At 33.8% G+C, this 21,938-nt stretch overlaps 1 protein-coding gene across 1 annotated transcript in view; it reads left to right on the top strand.

Moving 5' to 3' along the window:
• Positions 1-587: 587 nt before the first annotated feature.
• c5 (complement C5) overlaps positions 588-21,938 on the top strand; it is a 50,223-nt gene continuing 28,872 nt past the window's right edge. The window contains exons 1-17 of the mRNA XM_087254306.1: positions 588-677; positions 851-1,046; positions 1,143-1,296; positions 2,238-2,308; positions 2,380-2,474; positions 4,840-4,922; positions 5,001-5,091; positions 7,127-7,232; positions 7,310-7,445; positions 7,538-7,653; positions 10,097-10,297; positions 12,671-12,865; positions 15,796-16,002; positions 16,093-16,254; positions 19,637-19,763; positions 19,848-19,916; positions 20,011-20,113. Of these exons, the coding sequence (XP_087110432.1) occupies positions 613-677; positions 851-1,046; positions 1,143-1,296; positions 2,238-2,308; positions 2,380-2,474; positions 4,840-4,922; positions 5,001-5,091; positions 7,127-7,232; positions 7,310-7,445; positions 7,538-7,653; positions 10,097-10,297; positions 12,671-12,865; positions 15,796-16,002; positions 16,093-16,254; positions 19,637-19,763; positions 19,848-19,916; positions 20,011-20,113 (2,177 nt within the window). The 5' untranslated portion in view covers positions 588-612. The remainder of the gene's footprint in view (positions 678-850; positions 1,047-1,142; positions 1,297-2,237; positions 2,309-2,379; positions 2,475-4,839; positions 4,923-5,000; positions 5,092-7,126; positions 7,233-7,309; positions 7,446-7,537; positions 7,654-10,096; positions 10,298-12,670; positions 12,866-15,795; positions 16,003-16,092; positions 16,255-19,636; positions 19,764-19,847; positions 19,917-20,010; positions 20,114-21,938) is intronic.

Here is a 21,938-nt window from a genome sequence, read left to right as displayed (position 1 = left end):
ACTGACCCTGCCGAGGCTCTAACCAGCGACCTTCTTGCTGTTAGGCGATTGTGCTATACCCACTTATGTCCCTAAACCTTTTATATAATTACTCAAAACATAAATGTTGTGTCTCCCTTCCAGCCTCACTTCAGTGATTCTCTTTAAGAACTCACAGCAAGTATAGTCAACGTGATATGAATTGGTTTCTGGTTGTTTAAACGCAGAGTATACAAAGACAAAAGTCAAACCAATGTCCAAAAGTTGCCAGAATTGCACAATAATAACAAACAGCTCCTTTTTTTATTTGTAAGTGGATCTATACATGCTTACTTTCATTTGAACGTGCATAATGACTGAATAATTGTACAATGATGACAAGAACATTGCGCAATCAAACGTTAAATTGTCATTCTGGACCAAAACCGAATGAAAAATTAATTGTCCTCATTATTTTTGGATAATATCTGCAGATAAATCTAAACCTCAGGAAATGACATTCTTGGACCTCTTTCAAGACAGTTGAGCTAATAAGTAACTTAAAACAAGCACAGATAAGCCTATTGATTCGGTTTACTGAAACTGACCGAATTCCCGACCTCTGTTTTATTCCCATGAAGCAAACAGTCTATAATGGCACGATTATTATTGTTCTGCATATTTAATCTGTTTGTCTGCTTCACCGTTCAGGAAAATGTGTAAGTAACAATTTACATCATTTAAATTCTTCTTTGAGTGATGAAATGTGTTATCAAAAAGCTGGAGGGGGGAAGAAATGTTTATCAAACATAAAAGTAGGTTATATGTGAATTAAAATGACATTTTAAGAAACATTTTATATGTCACATAAGCTAAATGTCTTGTTTTCTAGATACCTAATTACTGCACCTAAAGTCCTGCGGCTCGATGCCTCAGAAACTGTTGTCGTGCAGTTGTTTGGTTTTGATCAGGAAACTACAGTTCATCTGCACCTGAAGAACACGTTAGCAGTAGGCAATAAAGAATATGACTATCAATCCCTGAAGCTCAACGCCGCGAATAACTATCAAGCTTCAGCGACTTTACGGGTAAATTCTGCACATTTAATGGTGTTGACTTGTATATAAAACTCTTTTTAAAATATCTTATAAGGAATGGCTGTTCTTCCATTTTCCTTTTCACAGATATTAGCAAAAGATTTCCCCAAGGAGGACACATCTGTCTACCTTCAGACGATTTCTTCTGCTTTCACTGATAATGTTAAAATCCCGGTCACTACAGTCAATGGTTTTCTCTTTATCCAGACTGACAAACCGCTTTATACACCCGAACAAGAAGGTCAGTACCATAATATCATGTGCATATGGGTTGTGTTGACATGGCAAAACGTAAAATACTTACGTTTTCTCGTGAGATCAGGCTGGACACAACGTTGCATTTTCACTATCACACATGACAAAAGTGAATATAGCCTAATTAATATTATCATCTAAAAAGGTAGTCAATTGTTAAACATTTCTTTGTCTTTCATGGACCTCTTGTTATAAAACTGTGTTGGTACCTTTTTTGAGATAAATCACACATCCGCCATTTGGTGTGTCTGTCTCAAGCATAGTTTAAATTGCAACTCTTATAAATCGCAAAATCATTAATAAATAGACTACACCAGGCCTAATTTTTATGAGAGGTTATTTTATTAGTAGCCTAAATGGAAATTATTATTTAATCCATATAGAACACAGAGACGTTTTACATATTGTCTGAAAACCATGTCTTCTGGAATGACACTGCATGTTAATTTTAAATGGTGCAATTCCACGGAAACCTTTAATTAGCTAGTTGTAGGACTCCATTCAGGATCATGTGACTGAAGCCCCATGACATGTTACGTTTTTGACTCAGAACTAGGGGCCGCTTATAGGGCCACATGAATTCTGGGGCCCCCCAATAAATATGTAGAGATATAAACTCTAGAAGTATATCTAGATAGAAATAAATGAATTGAAATAGAAGTAAATAAATAAAATGAAAAGAAATAAATTAAACGAATAAATAGAAGTAACCAATAAACTATATATAACATTGTTTTCTAACATATTTTGTATGGTGAGAGTCAACCAAATACAATTTAATGTAATTAAATATTATTTAATATAAAATAAATATTATATTATTATTATATTAATGTAATGTAATGTAATAATAATATTATAAATTTAAATATTATATCTGAACAAATTTGTAAAAATCACCTCAAAATTTGGGTTTGTTTTCTTTAGTACAAGTGCGTGTTTACTCCCTCAACGAGGAGCTGAGGAAATCTGCACGAACCGTCACTCTTACATTCCAGGTGGGGTTTTCTCTTCACAGATTTATTCGACTCATGAACTATGATTTCTAAGATGTTATGTTTCACTTTAGGACCCTAGAGGTGTCAAAGTAGAGATTATTGATATGACTGACATCAATGGAGCAAAACCACTTCTTCCACCATTCAAAATACCTTTAAAGCCAATGTAAGTCACATGTACTATTCTTCCTGGATTAATCTGATGCTTTATTAAGTGCTTTAAATAATAGTGATGATATATAGTGCTGAAAAGATCAGCTTTCTCACAAATTAAATCTCTTTCATACTGGATTGTGGTAGGCAATGTTGAGTAGAGCCTAATTACAATAATTAAAATGCATTTAAATGATTTTTGTGATTAATTTTTTTCTGATTACCCAATAAGCAATTTAATTACTTAGTACTAAAAATTCACATATGCATAGAAGATAAGTACTTAAAATAAACTTTACATGAGTCCAACAGGATTTTTTTTCCTTTTTTAATAAAAGTACACTCACATTTGAAACTAAATATGTAGCAAAACACAAACGTTTCAAAATATTTTATACATACCTTATAGTGACATGGATTTCTTAAACATTTATTTGTTTCTAACGTGCAGTTGTCAGACAAAGAAAGTTGAAATTCAGTTGAAAAAAATGTTTAGTTGAAGTTATTTGTAAAATATCTGAATAACAAAAATATATATAATTAATATGTATATAACTCAATTCAATTCAACTGTTTATTGTCATGTGCACGTAAGGAAACACCTCTCCCTGTACAATGAGATTCTTACTTTGCAGTCCACAGTGAAGTCATACACACAACATACACATCATACACAACATACACATAAATACACATATATACACAGAAGTGACTGAAGTATGATTATAAAATGTAAGTATATAAATATCTATGAAAGTAAACAATATGTAAACCTGATTTGAGTAATGAAACAGATGTAAACAATGTATAGTGTTTTTTTAATTTATTTTTTTATTGTGCTTATTATGCAAAAGTGCCTAGTGCAATTGGCTTATGTGCAAAAAAATAATAACCTATATATAATAGATATTTATATAATATAAAAATATATAATCACTGCCACAAATTTGTCAATTATGTTTTTTTCCTAAGCATATGCACTTGTCTTAATAAATGATGTTCATTCCTAAATCTATTCTGATATATATATTGATCTGCTTCTCTGAACAGATTTATATTAAACTGTTGAATTTATGTACTGTATTTAAGGGAAGTACAGGGTGATTCAAAAGGAATACCACAACTTTGAAAATCTATATTTAATAGAAGAAACATGATGGAAACTTGGGAAATTAATCAATATTAAAGTTATTTTTTTTCAGTAGAAAACAAGTACATCAATGTTCAATATGACATTTTAACACTGCGTAACAGTTTGGATAGCTGCTCTCTTTTAGTTCCTCAATGTGAAACTTCAGAGCTCCCTAAATCGATGACAGAAAGAGCTTAGCTCTCCTTTTCTTCTTTGCAGTGTTCTCAATTTTCATTCATTTATTTATTTTCTTGTCAGCTTATTCCCTTTATTAATCCGGGGTCGCCACAGCGGAATGAACCGGCAACTTATCCAGCACGTTTTTACACAGCGGATGTCCTTCCAGCCCATCCATGGGAAACATCTACACACACTCAATCACACTCATACTCTACGAATGATTTAGTCCACCCAATTCACCTGTACTGCATCCCTGCTAAAAAATCCAGCTTAAACCAGCCCAGGCTGGTTGGCTGGTTTTAGCTGGTCAACCAGGCTGGTTTTAGAGGGGTTTTGGCCACTTCCAGGCTGGTTTCCAGCCATTTCCAGCCTGGTCTTAGCTGGTCAGGCTGGAAAATGACCAGCTAAATCCAGCTAAAACCAGCTTGACCAGCCTGGTTTAAGCTGGACATAGCTGGTTTTGGCTGGGCTCCCAGCCTGCCAGGCTGGTCAAGCTGGTTTTAACTGGTCATTTCCCAGCCTAACCAGCTAAGACTAGGCTGGAAATGGCTGGAAACCAGCCTGGAAGTGGCCAAAACCCCTCTTAAACTAGCCTGGTAGACCAGCTAAAACCAGCCAACCAGCCTAGGCTGGTTTAAGCTGGATTTTTCAGCAGGGATGTCTTTGGAAACCGGAGCACTTGAAGAAAACTGACGCTAATGCAGGGAGAACATGCATCTCAATTTTCAAAGTTGTGATATTCTTTTTGAATCACACTGTATTATAAGTAGCTGTAATTAAATTACCTAAAAATAAAAAGTTATCTCTCGCTTTACTTTAAGGGCAAAAAAAGTTATTTAGTTACAGTAGTTACTTTGTTTACTTAGTACTTGGTACTTACTGATCACTTAGTGAACTTACTAACATACTTAATTCTTTGTTACCCAAGTAAGGTTGTTGAGAATTAGTTAAGAAGCCTGCCATATGCATATATCCTAAATTTCATCATTTATTTTTATTTTTTTCATGTGTTTTTATCTTTATTTTATGTCACTGCATCTTTTATTCACAATCCAAACCCCACCAGTTATGGAATCTGGAAAATTGTGGCCACATATGCTGACAATTTTGAAACGACTGCTACTGCTGAGTTTGAGGTCAAAGAATATGGTAAGGCCGCCATTTATGTTTCAACTGGCTGTGCAGACCTTTAGAGTTTGTGAAATCTGAAATCGAGATGTTTTACAGTGTTGCCCAGTATTTCGGTCCAAATTGAGCCGGAAACCAACTACATCAGTGAAGAAAACTTTGACACTTTCAAGCTGAAGATCTCAGCCAAGTAGGTTTTCCTTTTTCTTCAATTTAACACATACAAACTACTTTTCAAAAGTATTTAAGTTAGTCATTTAAAGATTTTTATTGAGCAATGAAATATTAAAGAAACACTCCATTTAAAAAATAAAAAATAATAATTCAGCTGATCTCTGGGTCTGGCGGGAGCACTTTTTGCTTAGCTTAGTTTAACATAGATCACTAAATCAGATTAGACCATTAGCATCTCACTCAAAAATTTCATGAAAGAGCTTTAATAATTGTACTTTTTACAGATTGACTCTTCTGTAGACTGAATATGTTGCTATTTCCTGGGTCGATATGGCTAATAACTATCATTCTGCCATAATAAACTGTTTAACTCTATGTAAATTATAAAATGAAAAAAAAATTGTTGTTTATTTGTTAAAAAATTGGAGCGTTCCTTTAAATAGAAGATCTCAACCAAAGGTTCGTCTTTTTATTTATTTTAAGATTTTTACTGAGCAATGAAACATTGGAGGAACACTCCACTTTAAACAAAATCAAATAAAAATGTAATTTAATTTGATCTCCGGGTCTGGCGGGAGCACTTTTTGCTTAGCCTAGCTTAGCTTAGCATAGAATCAGATTAGACCATTAGGATTTCACTCAAAAAATTCATGAAAGAGTTTTAACAATTTTACTTTTTACAGATTGACTCTTCAGTAGACTGAAAATGTTGCTATTTCCTAGGTCGATATGGCTAATAACTATCATTCTGCTGTTTAACTCTTTGTAAATTATCATTCATTCATTCAATCATTCATTCATTTTCTTGTCGGCTTAGTCCCTTTATTAATCTGGGGTCGCCACAACGGAATGAACCGCCAACTTATCCAGCACATTTTTACGCAGCGGATGCCCTATGTGAATTATAAAATGAAAAAAAGTTTGTTTGTTTGTTAAAAAAAGTGAAGCATTCCTTTAAATTGAAATTTTCAACCAAATAGGTTTGTCTTTTTTATTTAATTTTAAGATTTTTACTGAGCAATGAAAGATCGGAGGAACACTCCACTGTAAACAAAATAAAATAACAATGTAACTTAATTTGATCTCCGGGTCTGGCTGGAGCACTTTTTGCTTAGCTTAGCTTAGCATAGATCACTGAATTGGATTAGACCATTAGCATCTCGCTCAAAAACTTTATAAAAGATATAATTTTTTTTTTACATTTTTTATTTTTAAAGCTTGACTCTCCTAGCGACAGAAAATGTTGCAAATTACTGTATTACGAGGGTTAATAATATCCTTTTGCCATAACAATCAAGGAAATTTTCAGCTTAATTGATTCAAAATGGGTAAAACACATCTGTTTAACTCTGTGTGAGTTGTAAAATGAAGAAAATATAAACTTTTTTGTAAGACAAATAAAGTGGAGCATTTCTTTAAATTAATCAAAAGTAACAAGGTTTTTATTATTGCAAGAAATTCAGTTTTTCTGTATTAAATTCCTGAGGAATCGTGCCGCACTGAAGACTTGGGTAGCGATTCGATAAATTCGGCTTTGATCTGTATAAATAAATTAAATTGAAACATTTTTTCGTATCTAAAGATTTTTTGTAAATGACGATATTTCACATGTATGTTACTGTTTTACATGACACAAATGCTGACTTTGTAATCCCAAGCCTTTAAACTGAATAGTATGATTATTTTATTCAAAATGTACAATTTCAGCATGTTTATTTCAATACTAAACTGAAATATTAAAATTGCAGGTAACACTTTATTTTGATGGTCCATTTGAGTAATAGCAGACTGTCTTTTTAATATCTGTTGATACAGACATTCAACAGACATTTAACTATAAGACTATAAGACTATAAGAGACTTTGCAAGTACATGTCAACTTGCACTAACCCTTACCTCAATCTAACAGTCTACTTATAATCTAATGAGAATGAGTTGGCATGTAGTTGCAATGTAACTTAAATTCAACAAACATACCATCAAAATTAAGTGTGACTAAATTGCAATTGATGAAAATGACTTATATATACAGTATGTGAATATGCTGACAGGTATGTCCAGGGAATGCCAGTTAAATCAGCGAACATTCTGTTGAAGTTTGGATACAGTACTCCAGAAGAAACTGTCATAATACCATCAACATATAGATCATACATGGTAAAGTCAGTATTCTGCTCAAGCAAGATTTAATGTTTGAGTTCAGAGAGTAAACTTTTGTTTTCTTTTTGTCTTAGCTGTATAACGGAAAAATGGAAGTGGACTTGGATATCAGGTCAGCTCTGTCATCCAAGCCTGATGCACCTCAATTCCTGAACGCCATGAAGGAAAACACATTTCTTTATGTGGAAGTTTTGCTGCAGGAGTCCACTGGTAAGGTTTAGTTATTTGTATCAACACAGGATTCAGACATTAGAGTGTCGAGTGAATAAAAGTGATGACCGTAAGCTTACTTTATTTTTTAGGTGGCCTTTCCCAGGAGGCAGTGCTCTCGCATGTGAAATTTGTCGAAACTCCATTTACCCTGAGTATAATTGCAACCCCTCCTTTCATCAAACCGGGTCTACCGTATGCTATGAGAGTAAGAAACCTGCTTTTTTATAAATAAAACACTTCTACTTTATTTTGAAAGAGTACTGAAAAATCATTCTCAAGTGAAAGTATCTGTTGTAAATAATATTTAAAGTATGAGTAAAAAGTAGCCCTTCTAAAAGTATTTAAGAGTAGTGTGTATTGAATATTACTCTGTGAAAGTCTGATGCGTTTACATACAGTTTGTGCAGAGATGTGTAATCGTAACATTCTGTAGTGCATTTAGTGATCTTCCTATATTTGTTCCTTCCTTTCAACCTTCCTTCCATTGTTTGTTTGTTCATGTCCTTCCTTCCTTCATTGGTTTGTTTGTTCCTTCCTTCATTCATTCCTCCCATAATTCATTCATTCATTCATTCATTCATATTTTGTTCCATCCTTCATTAAGTAATTTGTTCATTTATTTATCCGTTCGTTTGTTACTTCCTTCTTTCCTTCCTTCCTTTCGTCTGTAGTTTGTTCAGTCCTTCCTTGAATCCTTCCTTCATTCATTTGGTCCTTTCTTCCTTCATTAGTTCGGTCTTTCCTTCCTTCATTTGGTCATTCCTTCCTTCATTAGTTTGGTCTTTCCTTCCTTCATTCGGTCCTTTCTTCCATTCCTTGTTCGGTCTTTCCTTCAATCTTCCCTTCCTTCCATTCTTCATTCATTCCATTTAGTGATTGTTTAAGGCTGTTTGGTAATTTCCATCATCATACATTCGACATCCTTCATTTTCTCATCAGTGACATGCAGTCTATTAAAAGCCTCTGGGTCACTGCATGTAAAGATTTTGGACATCTTCTTGGGCATTTTTAATACTTCCAAAAGGTTTGCTGCATTTATAAAGTCTTGAGGTTGTTCAGTATGATGTGATTTACTTACTTTGTGTGATTTGATTGGACAGAAATCACAAGACTGTCTACTTTAGCCAATCAAAAGGAATAAATGAATGAAAGAATAAATGAATGAATGAAAGAAAGAAAGAAAGAAAGAAAGAAAGAAAGAAAGAAAGAAAGAAAAAAAAGAAGGACGGATGGAAGGAAGGAAGGAATGAATGATAGAAAGAAAAAAAGAAAGAAAGAAAGAAAGAAAGAATGAATGAATGAATGAATGGATGGATGGATGGATGGATGGATGGATGAACGAATGAATGAATAAAGAAGGAAGGAAGGAATGAACGAATGAATGAATGAATGAAAAAAGAAGGAAGGAAAGAAAGAATGAATAAATGAATGAATGAATGAAAAAATGAATGAATAAAAGAAAGAAAGAATTAATGAATGAATGAATGAATGAAGGAAGGAAGGAAGGAAGGAAGGAAGGAAGGAAAGAAGAAAAAGAAAGATTGAATGAATGAATGAATGGTTCACCCAAAAATAAATATTCTGTCATCATTTACTCCTCCTTCGCTTGCTCTAAACCAGTTTGTTTCTTTCTTCTGTTCAACACAAAATGAAGAATGCTAAAAACCGGTAACCATTGACTTCCATAGTATTTATTTTTCCTACTATTGAAGTCAATGGTTACAGGTTTTCAGCTTTCTTCAAACTATATCTTCTTTTGTGTTCAATAGTAAAACAGAAACTCATGAAGGTTTGGAACCACTTGAGAGGGACTAAACAGTGAGTAAATGCTTATTTTTGGATGAACTATCCCTTTAAGTCATTCAAAACAAATAACCTAATTTATATTTTAAAGATCTTTAAAAAAATATATATAAATCAAACTAAGTTATTTAACCAAATATCACAGTTATCACTTTTTTAACTACTGTAAATTTATCATTTACATTCTTTCACATATTTTACACACTTTTTAGGAGAAGATTTTGTTGCTAAATTTGCACACACACAACCCTGTAACTAGTCAAAAGATTACAGATACAACAAATAAACTCTATCTGATGAACTGCTGCCCACAGGAGTCAGAGCAAAAGTTCAAAGATCCAAAAGTCTAAATTTAATAGAGTCTAAAGGAAAAGTCTACATTTCACTCTTTCAAGAGAAAGCTCATGAAAAATAAACATATTTTATCTGACAACAAAACTTGCCTAGTCAATCTAATTAACCTAGTTAAGCCGTTAAATGTCACTTTAAGCTGTATAAAAGTGTCTTGAAAAATACTGAATAAAATATAATTTACTGTCATCATGGCATAGATAAAATAAATCAGTTATTAGTGATGAGTTATTAAAATGAATATGATTAGAAATGTGTTGAAAAAATCTGCTCTCTGTTAAACAGAAATTAAGGAAAAAGTAAACAGGGGGTCTTATAATTCTGACTTCAACTGTATGTTTGACAGAAGGTAAGTAGGTGAATGAGACGTTAGTGGTCAGATACATCATATGGTTTGAGGTGAAAATATATTATGCTATCACTCTTTTATTAGCTCATATTTCACAGAGTCAAAACTGACTAAATGCAATGTGATGTTTAATCTGCACCCATAGGTCTTAGTGAAGGATCCTTTGGGTGAACCGGTGAAAGATGTGTCTGTCACGATGAGGGCAACAGCAACTACGGTTGACAACCTTTCGGATAACCTCAAATTTTTAGGGCACCAGGATTCAGTTACAGTGCCAAGTAGTAAGGATGGGGTTGCTTATTTCACCTGCAATATACCAGCGAATGTGAAAAATGCTGAATTCACTGTGAGTAAAGCAAAACTTTTTTTCTAGTTCAAAAACCATAAGAACTGATTTACTAACAAAAACAAAATGTTAAATAACATCATCATGATTACTTATTTCTTCACGATTGTGATGTGATGTGATGTGATGTGTGTCATTGTGCTATATACTATATAATAAGCTTGAAATGAGTAAGATTTTTAATGTTTTGTAATAAGCTGTTTCTGCTCGCAAAGCCTGCATTTGTTTAGTAAGAAATACAGTAAAAACTGTTAAATTGTGAAATGTTATTCTTGTGAATTTATTCTTGTGGTTTAAATCTGAATTTTAAGCATAATTTGTCTTCATTGCAACATAAAACTTTAAACATTGTAGGATCATGATCTGCTCAAAGAAACATTTATAATGATATAATAATACAAATAATAATCATTATAATAATAATAAATATTAATTAAAATAATAATAATAACAATAATAAAAATAACGCTAATAGATAATAATGATAATAATTATGATAATAACAGTAATAACAACAATAAATATTTTAATAATAAAAATAATAATAATAATAATAATAATAGTAAAACTTAGTATTATTAATAATATTAATAACAATAAATAGTAATAATATTAATAATAAATTAATGATAATAATAATAATAATAATAATAATAATAATAATAATAATAATAATAATGATAATCTGGGGTCGCCACAGCGGAATGAACTGGCAACTTATCCAGCATATGTTTTACGCAGCAGATGCCCTTCCAGCTGCAACCTATCACCGGTTAAACATAAACATGAATAATAATAATAATAATATAACAATAATAATAATAATAATAATAATAATAATAATAATAATATTTAATAATAATAATAATAATAATAATAATAATAATGCTTAAATAACAATAACAATAACAACAACATTAAAAATAATAATAATAATAATGACATTAAAATAAATAATAAAAATATTAAATAATAATAATAACAATATAAATAACAATTATACTTAAATAATAATAACAATAACAACAACATCAATAATATTATTAATAATAATAATAATAATAATAATAACAATAATAATAACATTAAATAATAAAAATATCAATAAATAATAATAATAATTCTAAATAATGATAATAATAATGACAATAATAATAATAATAATAATATTAATAATGATAATAATGATAATTTTTTTTTTATCCAAAAGTCCTAAAAGTAAAATTTCCACAGTTTCCACCATACTTTGAAGCAAGACAAAAAAAATCAATATAATAACTGTAAGACTCATAATTAAAGATTTTGTACAAATAATAACTGATCGTAATGGAGCAGCAAATCCTCAATATTATAAGGATTTCTGAAGGATCATGTGATACTGAAGATGGGGGTAATGATGATCAAAATTAAATCACAGAAATAAATTAAATTTGAAACTAAATTTTATAAAAAAACTGTTATTGTAATGCAGACATGTCCAAACTCAGTCCTGGAGGGCCGGTGTCCTGCATATTCTGAGTTCCAACCCCAATTAACCACACCTGAACCAGCTAATCAAGCTTATTCCATGTAGAAACTTCCAGGCAGGTGTGTTGAAGGAAGTTGGAGCTTTGGACACCGGCCCTCCAAGATCGAGTTTGGAAACCCCTGTTGTAATGTGAAGAGAAGCTGACAACAGAGGTACGGATCCAAATGCAGGGTTTATTCAAAAATGGCCAGGCAGTCAACAGCGCCAAACAGATGTATATAGGCAATCCAGAGTTGTGGTCATTAAACAGGCGAATGGTCAGTAGAGGCAGAAGGCAATGTAAACATAGAAAAACAAAGACCTACAAGCCTGGATCGCTGGTGATTGTGACAGTTATTTCATTCAATCATTTAAGCTTAGACCCTTATTTATCAGGGGTCGCCACAGCGGAATGAACTATTCCGGAATATGTTTTACACAGCAGATGCCCTTCCAACCGCAACCCAGTACTGGGAAACTCCCATACACTCTCACATTCACACACTCATAGCCAACTTAGTTCATCCAATTCCCTTATAGCGCATGTCTTTGGACAGTGGGGGAAACCAGAGCACCCGGAGGAAACCCACATCAACACGGGGAAAACATGGAAACTCCACACAGAAATGCCAACTGACCCAGTTGGGACTTGAACCAGTGACTTTTTTAAACAGTGCTAACCACAGTTATTTAAAACTGTAATAGTATTTCACATCTGAACAGATTTTTACTGTATTTGTGATCAAATAAATGCAGCATTGATGAGCAGAATTGGCTTCTTTTAAAACATTTTTAAAAACCTTTACCGATTTCAAACATTTGACTGGTAGTGTATCATATGTACATTCATATTGTGCTTAATTCAGTTTGAGACAGAAGATGCTTCTTGGAGTCAGGGTCCGCTTACACTAAAAGCAGAATCGTATGTGTCTGTCAACCATCGATACCTGTACATCGATTTACCACCTGAATCCTCAGTATTTGAAGTTGGACAGTACGTTGACATCAGCGTTGTCTTTTCTTATCGAGACTATCTCTCACTGGACACCTTCAGCTACCAGGTAAAGTCATGAGGACAGATTTGTTGGCACTTGAAGTTTACAGATCCCACTGTTAGGTACAGTTGAAGTCAAACTTATTTGCCCTTTTGTGATTTTTTTCTGTCTTTTTCAAATATTTCCCAAATGATGTTTAACAGAGCAAGGGATTTTTTTACAGTATTTCCTATAATACTTTTTCTTATGGAGAAAGCCTTCTTAGTTTTGTTTCGACTAGAGTAAAAGCAGATTTAAATTCTTTTTTAAACCTTTTTAATATTATTATTAACCCCCTTAAGCAATATTTTTAGTTCAATTTCCTAAAGAACAAACCATCTTTCTGCACTTGATATCAAGTAAAAGTATGGCTGTTTCTCAATTTCAACAATGCAGAGAACAGACTTGCATTCTTGTGAAGACTGATCTTGCCAGGTGTCCTCGGAAGAGCGAACTCGGGAGACCACGAGAACAGAGAACGCGTCCTGTGAGGAATGAGATGCTGCGTTCTTCCTGATGGTCACATGACCTTCACACATTTTAAATGGAAAATAATTTAAACATTACAGTATTCATAAAACAATTTATTGTTTTTCTCCTTTTCAAAATATATACGATGCATAAAAAACATTACAAATACACATTGCACAATATAAATAAAACAGATTTTAATAGGAATTTCAGCAAACAAACACCCTTAATGTGTTTATTCCTTTATTAAGGTGTTGATGGTATTGTTTATGTGCACCGTTTCATTTAGGGAAACTCCTGAGGTAAATAAGTTTTATCTCTGAACTTAAATAATACATCTAAATAAAATGCAGCACTTCCCACCTCCAGTCGCAATGATTTCTGGGACTTCTAGAGCCAGATCGGTGCCCAAGTCTGCATTGGTGCATCCTCGATATCAAGAATACATCTGGGAAGTTTCACGTGTCCTCTGTTCTTGCGGTCTTGAGTATTGGAACTGAACTTTGGCAGCTGATGATGGCGTGTACGAAAACACGAGGACCCAAGATCACCGAAGAACGTATATTGAGAAACAGCCATTATGTACTTTTACACAATTTAAAGTACATAATTATCTTCATGGCAAAGATAAAATAAATTGGTTATTAGAAATGAGTTATTAAAACAATTATGTTTAGAAATGTGTTAAAAAAATCTTTAGAATTCAGGAAAAAATTATTATTTTTGGTTATTAAAAAAGTTGGACAGTATATAACATGCTGCAATACGATTTGTGAGGAATGCATCTTCACATACACATCATTGTATTTTGTACAAAATAGTTGGATGATTTTCCCTGCACCAAAGCAGAAAAACGCATATGCTTCTATTCACCGCTAGGGCATTATTGGGTAAAGTGCCATGTTAAATTTGTAACCTTTTTATCTTATGTGTAACCTTTTTATCTTATTTGTAACCTTTTAAAATGTTTCCTTAAAAAAAGCAAAAAAAAATCTGTCAATGGAGGTAAAATAATCTTGTTTTTCTTTTTGACATAAGATTATTCTGCTTACCCCATTTGCAGATTATTTTGCTTGTTTTAAGGAAAAACTATTATTTTTTAAAACAAGATTTTTATCAAAAAAAATATTGCTTAAAGGGGCTAATAATTTTGACTAAAATCGCTTTTAAAAAATTAAAAACTGCTTTTATTCTAGCCAAAATAAAACAAATAAGACTTTCTCCAGAAGAAAAAATATTATCAGACATACTGTGAACATTTCCTTGCTTTGTTAAACATAATTTGGGAAATATTAAAAAAAAGACAAAAATGAATTAAAAAGTGGTTAATAATTCTGACTTTAACTGTATATGTATTTTTGTATCTGAAATTTTTGGGCAAGCATTTTGGCCAGGTGCCCCTGGTAGAAGAGATGCATATCTCAATGGGAAATTCCTATTAAAATTAAGGATAAATAAATTAAAAATAAAATAATACAAATTTTACAACAACTAATAATTCTGACTTCAATTGTTTGTGTACAGTAGGGGAAGTAAGTTTTGTCACCATTTTTCTCAGAAAACAAATTTCTAAAGGTGCTGTTGACTTGAAATTTTCACTGGAAGTTGGTAACAACCAAAGAAATCCAAACTTACAAAGAAAACAATATCAATTAGTTTACAAATATAGTTATGTTTAATAAAATGAAATGACACAAAAAAGTATTGAACATATGAAGAAATAGAGGTGTAGAAAAGCAGGGAATGCACAGACTGCAGCTGTAATCTCTCTGTAGTTATTCTGCAACCCTCTGTAATTCGTCATTGTAAATAAATATGAGCTGCTTCAGTCAAACATCTACATTAGCAGGATGATTAAGAAGAAACCAGAGTGGACATTTCAGCAAGACAATGATCCAAAACACAGCCAAGGAAACTCTCAAATGCTTTTAGAGAAAGAAAATCAAGCTGTAGAATGGCCCAGCCAATCACCTGAACTGAATCCGATAGAAAATGGGAAATAAAGCTCAGATTTAATAGATGAGGCCCACAGAACCATCAAGATGTTTACACTCTGTTGAAGTCTGAATATATCACACCTGAGCAATGCATGTGACTTCATTCTTCACATAAGAGGCGTCTTTAAGCTGCCATCACCAAAAAAAAGTATTTTATAAAAAGTCTTAAATACATTTAAAGTAGTTTGCTACTTTCTCCTTGTGTCACTTCATTGTTATTACACACAACTCATTTTTCAGATTTGATTTGTTTAATTTTTATGTTCGTATTCTTTGGGTTTTTCCCAAAATTTGGTTTATTTCCACCTCATCAGCTCCTTTAGAAATATTATTCTTAGAAAAAAACATGACGTGTTCAATATTTACTTTCCCCCACTGTAATATAGAAATACAAACCTTTATTTTGGATGTCATTATTCACTACTTTTAGTTGAAGCTCTAAAATAAAAATTTCCACTGGATTACTCTTCTCCCCCCCCCGCCCCCCAGATCATCTCCAAAGGAAAAGTAGTAAAATACGACACAGTCAAGCGTGTCAGTGAAAAGAGTCAGAGCCTCAACATTAAGATCACCCCTGACATGGTGCCGTCAGCTCGCCTGCTGGTGTATTACGTCCTGTATGGGGAGGAGAAAGCTGAGCTGGTGGCAGACTCTACATGGATCGATGTCAAGGCTAAATGTGTGAAAAACTTAAATGTAATGTCTTTTTCTCTCTCCCCAAAAATGATGCAGGTTTTATGTTGTTCACACGTTGTGAGATCTTATTCTTCTTTGAATATCTTTCAGCTGGAATTATCAACTCTCAAACTACAGGATGACTACAAACCCAAAGATAAACTGGAAATAAAGGTGTCATCTAGAAGCAAAGGAGAGTCACTGGTGGCTTTTTCTGCAGTCGATACAGCTTTATTCAACCTAAGAACTAACAAAAAGGATCCCCTGAAGAAGGTGAAAAGGCATTCATTCATTCATTCATTCATTTTACTTCGGCTTAGTCTCTATTTTAGAGGTCGCCATAGCGCAATAAACCGGCAACTATTCCAGCATATGTTTTTTTAACGCAGCAGATACCCATCCAGCTGTAACCCAGCACTGGGAAACACCCATACACACTCATTCACACACATACACTACGGATAATTACGTTTATTCAGTTCACCTATAGCTCATGTCTTTGGACTGTGGGGGAAACCGGAGCACCCGGAAGAAATGGGGGAGAACCTGCGAACTCCACACAGAAATGCCAACTGGCCCAGCCGGGGCTAGAACCAGCAACCTTCTTGCTGTGAGGCAACAGTGATACCCACTGAGTCACCATACCACCCGGTGAAAAGACAGATTTGTTTAAAAAAAATAAGTAGTGTATGTATGATTTTTAAGGAAATGACTGTCACGACGGGCTTACAAAAATACAAGATATATCCAAGTGCAGCAATTGAAGTTAATAAAAAATAAGGGAACAGGCCAGGTACAAAAATCGAACAGAGACAAAAAGTACTACACAATAAACAAAAGTGAATCAAACAATGTTTGAACAGGAATTCAAAAATATAATCATAACATGAAACAAAGCGAACAAACAAACAAACGAACCAAAACAATGAGTCAGTGAGCAGACTAGCATAGATATATGCATTAGATGTCGCCTACCCTGTTGTTGTCTGTTGAAAGGAATGCGTCAATAGAGCCCCCATTTTAGTACAGGGTAGCGCTCCTTTGAAATGAATGCGGGACCAAGGTACAGTGGAAGACTGAGCCATCCAGAGACTGAGATATACACATATACACAGATATATCTATGATCGGGAGTTTTCCCGGAGGTCAGTATGCAATATTTTTTTTTAATTACGAAACTTATAATTTTACATCACTTTTCTACATTGATGAATCAGTGACCGCACAGGCATTCCTGACAGAAAGCTTGTGTTTGTGTATATGGAAATGTACTATTCACCCTCCCTGCTAAACTTGGTCTAATCTGTGTCCTGAAACACACCTCCTCTCCTGCTTTACTTCTTATACTGACGGAGCGATTCGTTTGTGAATGATTCTCCGTTATGAACGACTCCTTCACTAGCCGACAATAATACAAGTTTCTGGCAGCGCAGCAGCTCATATTTCTTTTGCATTATTGCTGATTTTATTCAACTAAACTAGCATAAGCCGAGTGTTTAGTGTGAGTTGCTGCTACTTTGCCTTTTGGTCAGTGCAGTAAATGTATTATCATCATCAATAACGTTACCTGTTTAGCACAAAATTTCAGAACATACAAACATGTAAAAAACTAAATCTTACCTATGTAATGTTCTGCCTTTAGGCTTTGTTTTCTGTTTTCTTGCTACTACACCAGTAGACAGCGCTAAAGTCCACCATCTTCACGTTACACTGTCTTGACTTGTGTCTTGTGTGGTTGATTGACACTTGTCCTGGGAGCACTGTACCAATGTGGCGGCGCTATTGACGCATGCTCAGGGTCCCTATGCGATATCTAGTGTATATATCTATGGCAGACTTGGACCAGATAAGAGCCGGACAAAACAAAACAGAATCGTGTAAACAGAGTGCACAAACAAAGAGCAAAAATCCAAATGCAAACTAAATGCAACACAACAAAGCCTATATTGTCTTCTTAAGAGGAGGGGAGATGGCTAAACAAAGCATGCAAAGTCAGTATTGGAGTCAGCATGATAATCGGCATATACAGTTGAGGTCAGAATTATTAGCCTCCCTTTGGATTTTTTTTTTTTTTTCTATTTTAAATATTTCCCAAAATGATGTTTAACAGAGCAAAGAAATTTTCACAGTATGTCTGATAATATTTTTTCTTCTGGAGAAAGTTTTATTTGTTTTATTTCAGCTAGAATAAAAGCAGAAAAATATCTAGTCAAATATTATTTACTGTCATCATGGCAAAGATAAAATAAATCAGTTATTAGAAATGAGTTATTAAAACTATTATGTTTAGAAACATGTTGAAAAAAAATCTTCACTCAGTTAAACAGAAATTGGGAAAAAAAATAAAAAGGGGGGCTAATAACTCAGGGGGGCTAATAACTCTGACTTGTTAGAAACCTGCCCAGCTACTGACCATACAAGTTAATCAACAAAAGGGGTTTCTTTGGCCTTGAAAGTATTACCCGAAGACAAAGACAAAGTCGTTAAAAGCCTGCCCGTAGCATTTGCATCACTTTGGCTTAGCCAGTAGTCAGAAAGAACCAAAGCATATAACTTTTCAGTAATGTGTAGATTATTGTTCATTTGAAACTAGATTATATAAATTTATATTTCCACAATATCATACTGTGTATGACTCTGTATGTGACAAATACAATTTGAAGTTGAAATGTGGATCTTTTTTATAAATTCAATGTAATGTAATGTGTATTTATATAGCACATTTATTGTGTATGGCCATACAGCCAAAGTGCTGCACAATCATGAGGGGGGCCTCTCCACACAACCACCAGTGTGCAGCATCCACTTAGATGATGTGACGGCAGCCACAAGACAACGGCGCCAGTGCTCTCACCACACACCAGCTATTGGCGGAGTGGAGAGACAGTGATAGAGCCAATTTGGTGGAAGGGGATGATTGGGAGGCCATCATCGTAAGGGCCGATCGAGAGACTTTGGCCAGGACACCGCGGTTACACCCCTGCTCTTTCACGAGAAGTGCCATGGGATTTTTTAATGACCACAGAGAGTCAGGACCTCGGTTTAACGTCTCATCCGAAAGACGGCGCCCACTGACAGTGTAGTGTCCCCTTCACTTTTACTGGGGCATTAGAACCTTAGGACTCACACAGACCACAGGTTGAGCGCCCCCTGCTGGCCTTACTAACACCACTTTCAACAGCAACCTATGTTCCCTCGTGGTCTCCCATCCTGACCGGGCTCAGCCCTGCTTTAGCTTCAGTGAGTAACCGGTCTTGGGCTGCAGGGTGATATGGCTGTTCAACTTTTATATTATTGATATATTTACCTAAGGAAATCTACAAAATGTCTTCATGAAACAAGATCTTTACTTAATATTCTAACGATTTTTGCCATAAAAGAAACATTTCACTTATACAATGTATTCTTGGATGTGTAACATACGGTTTTGTGGTCCAAGGTCCAACATTAAAATAACCATTTAAGTGAAATCCCTCTTATTTAAGTAAAATAAATAACAATTTGGTAAAACATATGCCGGTTCATTACGCTGTGGCGACCCCTGATAAATAATGGACTAATCTGAAGGAAAATGAATAAATGATCAATTTGCAGAATCCGCAAGGTGTTTGTAAAGGTTGACTTTAACTGCATGTGTTGTTTCTCACTGTGGCAGATTCTACAGCATGTCGAGAAAAGTGATTTAGGTTGTGGAAAAGGAGGAGGCAAAAATAACGCTGATGTGTTTGATCGCGCTGGCCTTATGTTTATCACCAATGCCAATGCTAAGGCTTCTAGTGCAGGTAAAGTTTTTGATTAAGTGTGACTAAAAAGATTCAATAGATGTTATTTTAAATTGCAAATATATATTTTTCCTTATCTTTCAGGGGGAACTTGCTCAGACACGCTTAGACCAAAGCGTTCAGTTGACCTGAAAAAGAAGTTTGAGGATAAAGGTATGTTTGCAGATCGTTTGGAATGTTAATGTATGCTATAATCAACTCTAATGAAAGCAATTTCCAAATTTATGCCCACATGTTTGTTTGGCAGCCCAAAAATATGGGGCATTCAGGGAATACTGCTTATCTGGGACGCGCAGTAGCCCGACGCTAGAAACCTGCAAAGATCGCGCTAACAGAGTGACTTTACCAAAGTAAGTGAACTTTTCATTTTACATGACGTCATATTAAAGAGATCTTTCTTTACTTATTACATATTTCTCTAAAATGCCATGTGTTTTTTGTGAATTAAGTTATTATTTACAGTTCATTCGGAAAGTATTGATAGCGCTTCACTTTTTCCACGTTTGTATGTTACAGCCTTATTCCAAAATGGAATAAATTCATTTATTTCCTCAAAATTCTACACACAAACACTTCCTATTTCTCTTGTGGGTTGGGTAAACACAATAAAGATGATATTTCTCCCGCAATTTTTGTATCTAGTGCAGAATATTCCTGTATTCCTGCCCTAATCTTTTTTTTAAAGATCTGGACTCTATCCTGATTCCCTTTGTTTGGAATTAGAAAGCCTATAGGATTTCTCAACACCATGCACCTACAGTATGTAAACCTAAATTGCAAGGGGGGCTTGCCCTACCTAATTTTCTTTATTATTATTGGGCTGCAAACCTGAGGGCTCTGACTTCATGGATAGACTTTATTCTAATGGAAGAGAATTGGTTTCTGTTGGAGCAGGAGGAATGTCTTCCATAATCCATTAATGCAATATACTTTTATCACCTAAAGGTATAACTAGTTCATTTTATAATCGTAACCCTATCATTCATAATTCTGTTCATATTTGGAAACAGTTAAAGACTCATTTCAAATTCACCTAAATGTCGTTTTTGCTCTTCATCTCAGCTAACCCAGCTTTTTGCCCTAAAATGTTACATAATGCATTTGAGTTTTGGAAAAGTTTGGGATTAAGAAAAGTAGGGGATTTATATGTAGATGGAAAATTTCAGCAGCTGTGTGAGAAATACAGTATTCTTTCTAATCACTTCTTTAGAAACCTTAAAATAAGAGACTTTGTGAAGTCTAATTATGCCACAGTATCACCCATGTATCTGGACACATTTCTGGAAAGATGAAAAGAGATGGTAGTATCATTTCCATGCTTTACAAAGGTTTAGAACAGATGAAAAGTCCATCCATGGAGATCATTAAATCTGCTTGGGAAGAAGAACATGCAGTAGAAACTCCAAGTGAAATTTAGGAACGAAGTCTTGAACTGGTTCACAGATGTTCTATTAATGCAAGACATTGTCTCATACAGTTTAAAGTGCTTCATAGGCTTCATTATTCCAAGTGTAAATTTAGTAAAATATTTAATAAAATAAGTGTCCCCAGTGTGTGACAAAAGTCAGATTTTAGATTCAAACCTTTGTCATTCCTATGTTCCAAATTACAGAGTTTCTGGAACAAAATATTTCATGTTTTCTCAGTTACATTAGACATTCCGATTGAACCAGATCCTATATTAATTATATTTAGAATTTTCGAAGAATTTCTGAGACACGGGTATAACAACAGTTTGTTTCATATGGGTACATATCTGCCAAAAAAACTCATCCTTTTGTTTTGGAAAAAAAATGAAGTTCCAATTCTTAAATTTGGCTGACAGAGTTAACCGGTACATTACATCTGGAAAAAATCAGATATACCCTAATAGACAAGGTTTTGTTACTTGAAAAAAAATGTGGTCCCCTTTTATTTCCTTTTTACAAACTTGATTAATATGCCTTTATTAACTACGTTTATTGTTGGATAGCACTGGTGGGTGGTTGGTTGGGGGAATGCATGTTTATTTATTTATTTATTTATTTTTGTTTAATTATTATTTTTATGACTGTTGTGTGTTGTTGTTGTTGTTGTTGTTGTTTTTGTTGTTGTTTTCAAATGTCTAATTGTTTGAATGCAAGCTTTATGTTTAAGTTTAAAAAAGTGTATTTTCAATTAAATGTCTGCGAAAAT

Source organism: Danio rerio, chromosome 5 (assembly GCF_052040795.2).
Source record: "Danio rerio strain M-AB ecotype USA chromosome 5, GRCz13ab, whole genome shotgun sequence".
Classification (NCBI taxonomy): domain Eukaryota; kingdom Metazoa; phylum Chordata; class Actinopteri; order Cypriniformes; family Danionidae; genus Danio; species Danio rerio.
Note: the sequence above shows the minus strand (reverse complement) of the source record. Positions and strands in the feature narration are given on the sequence as shown.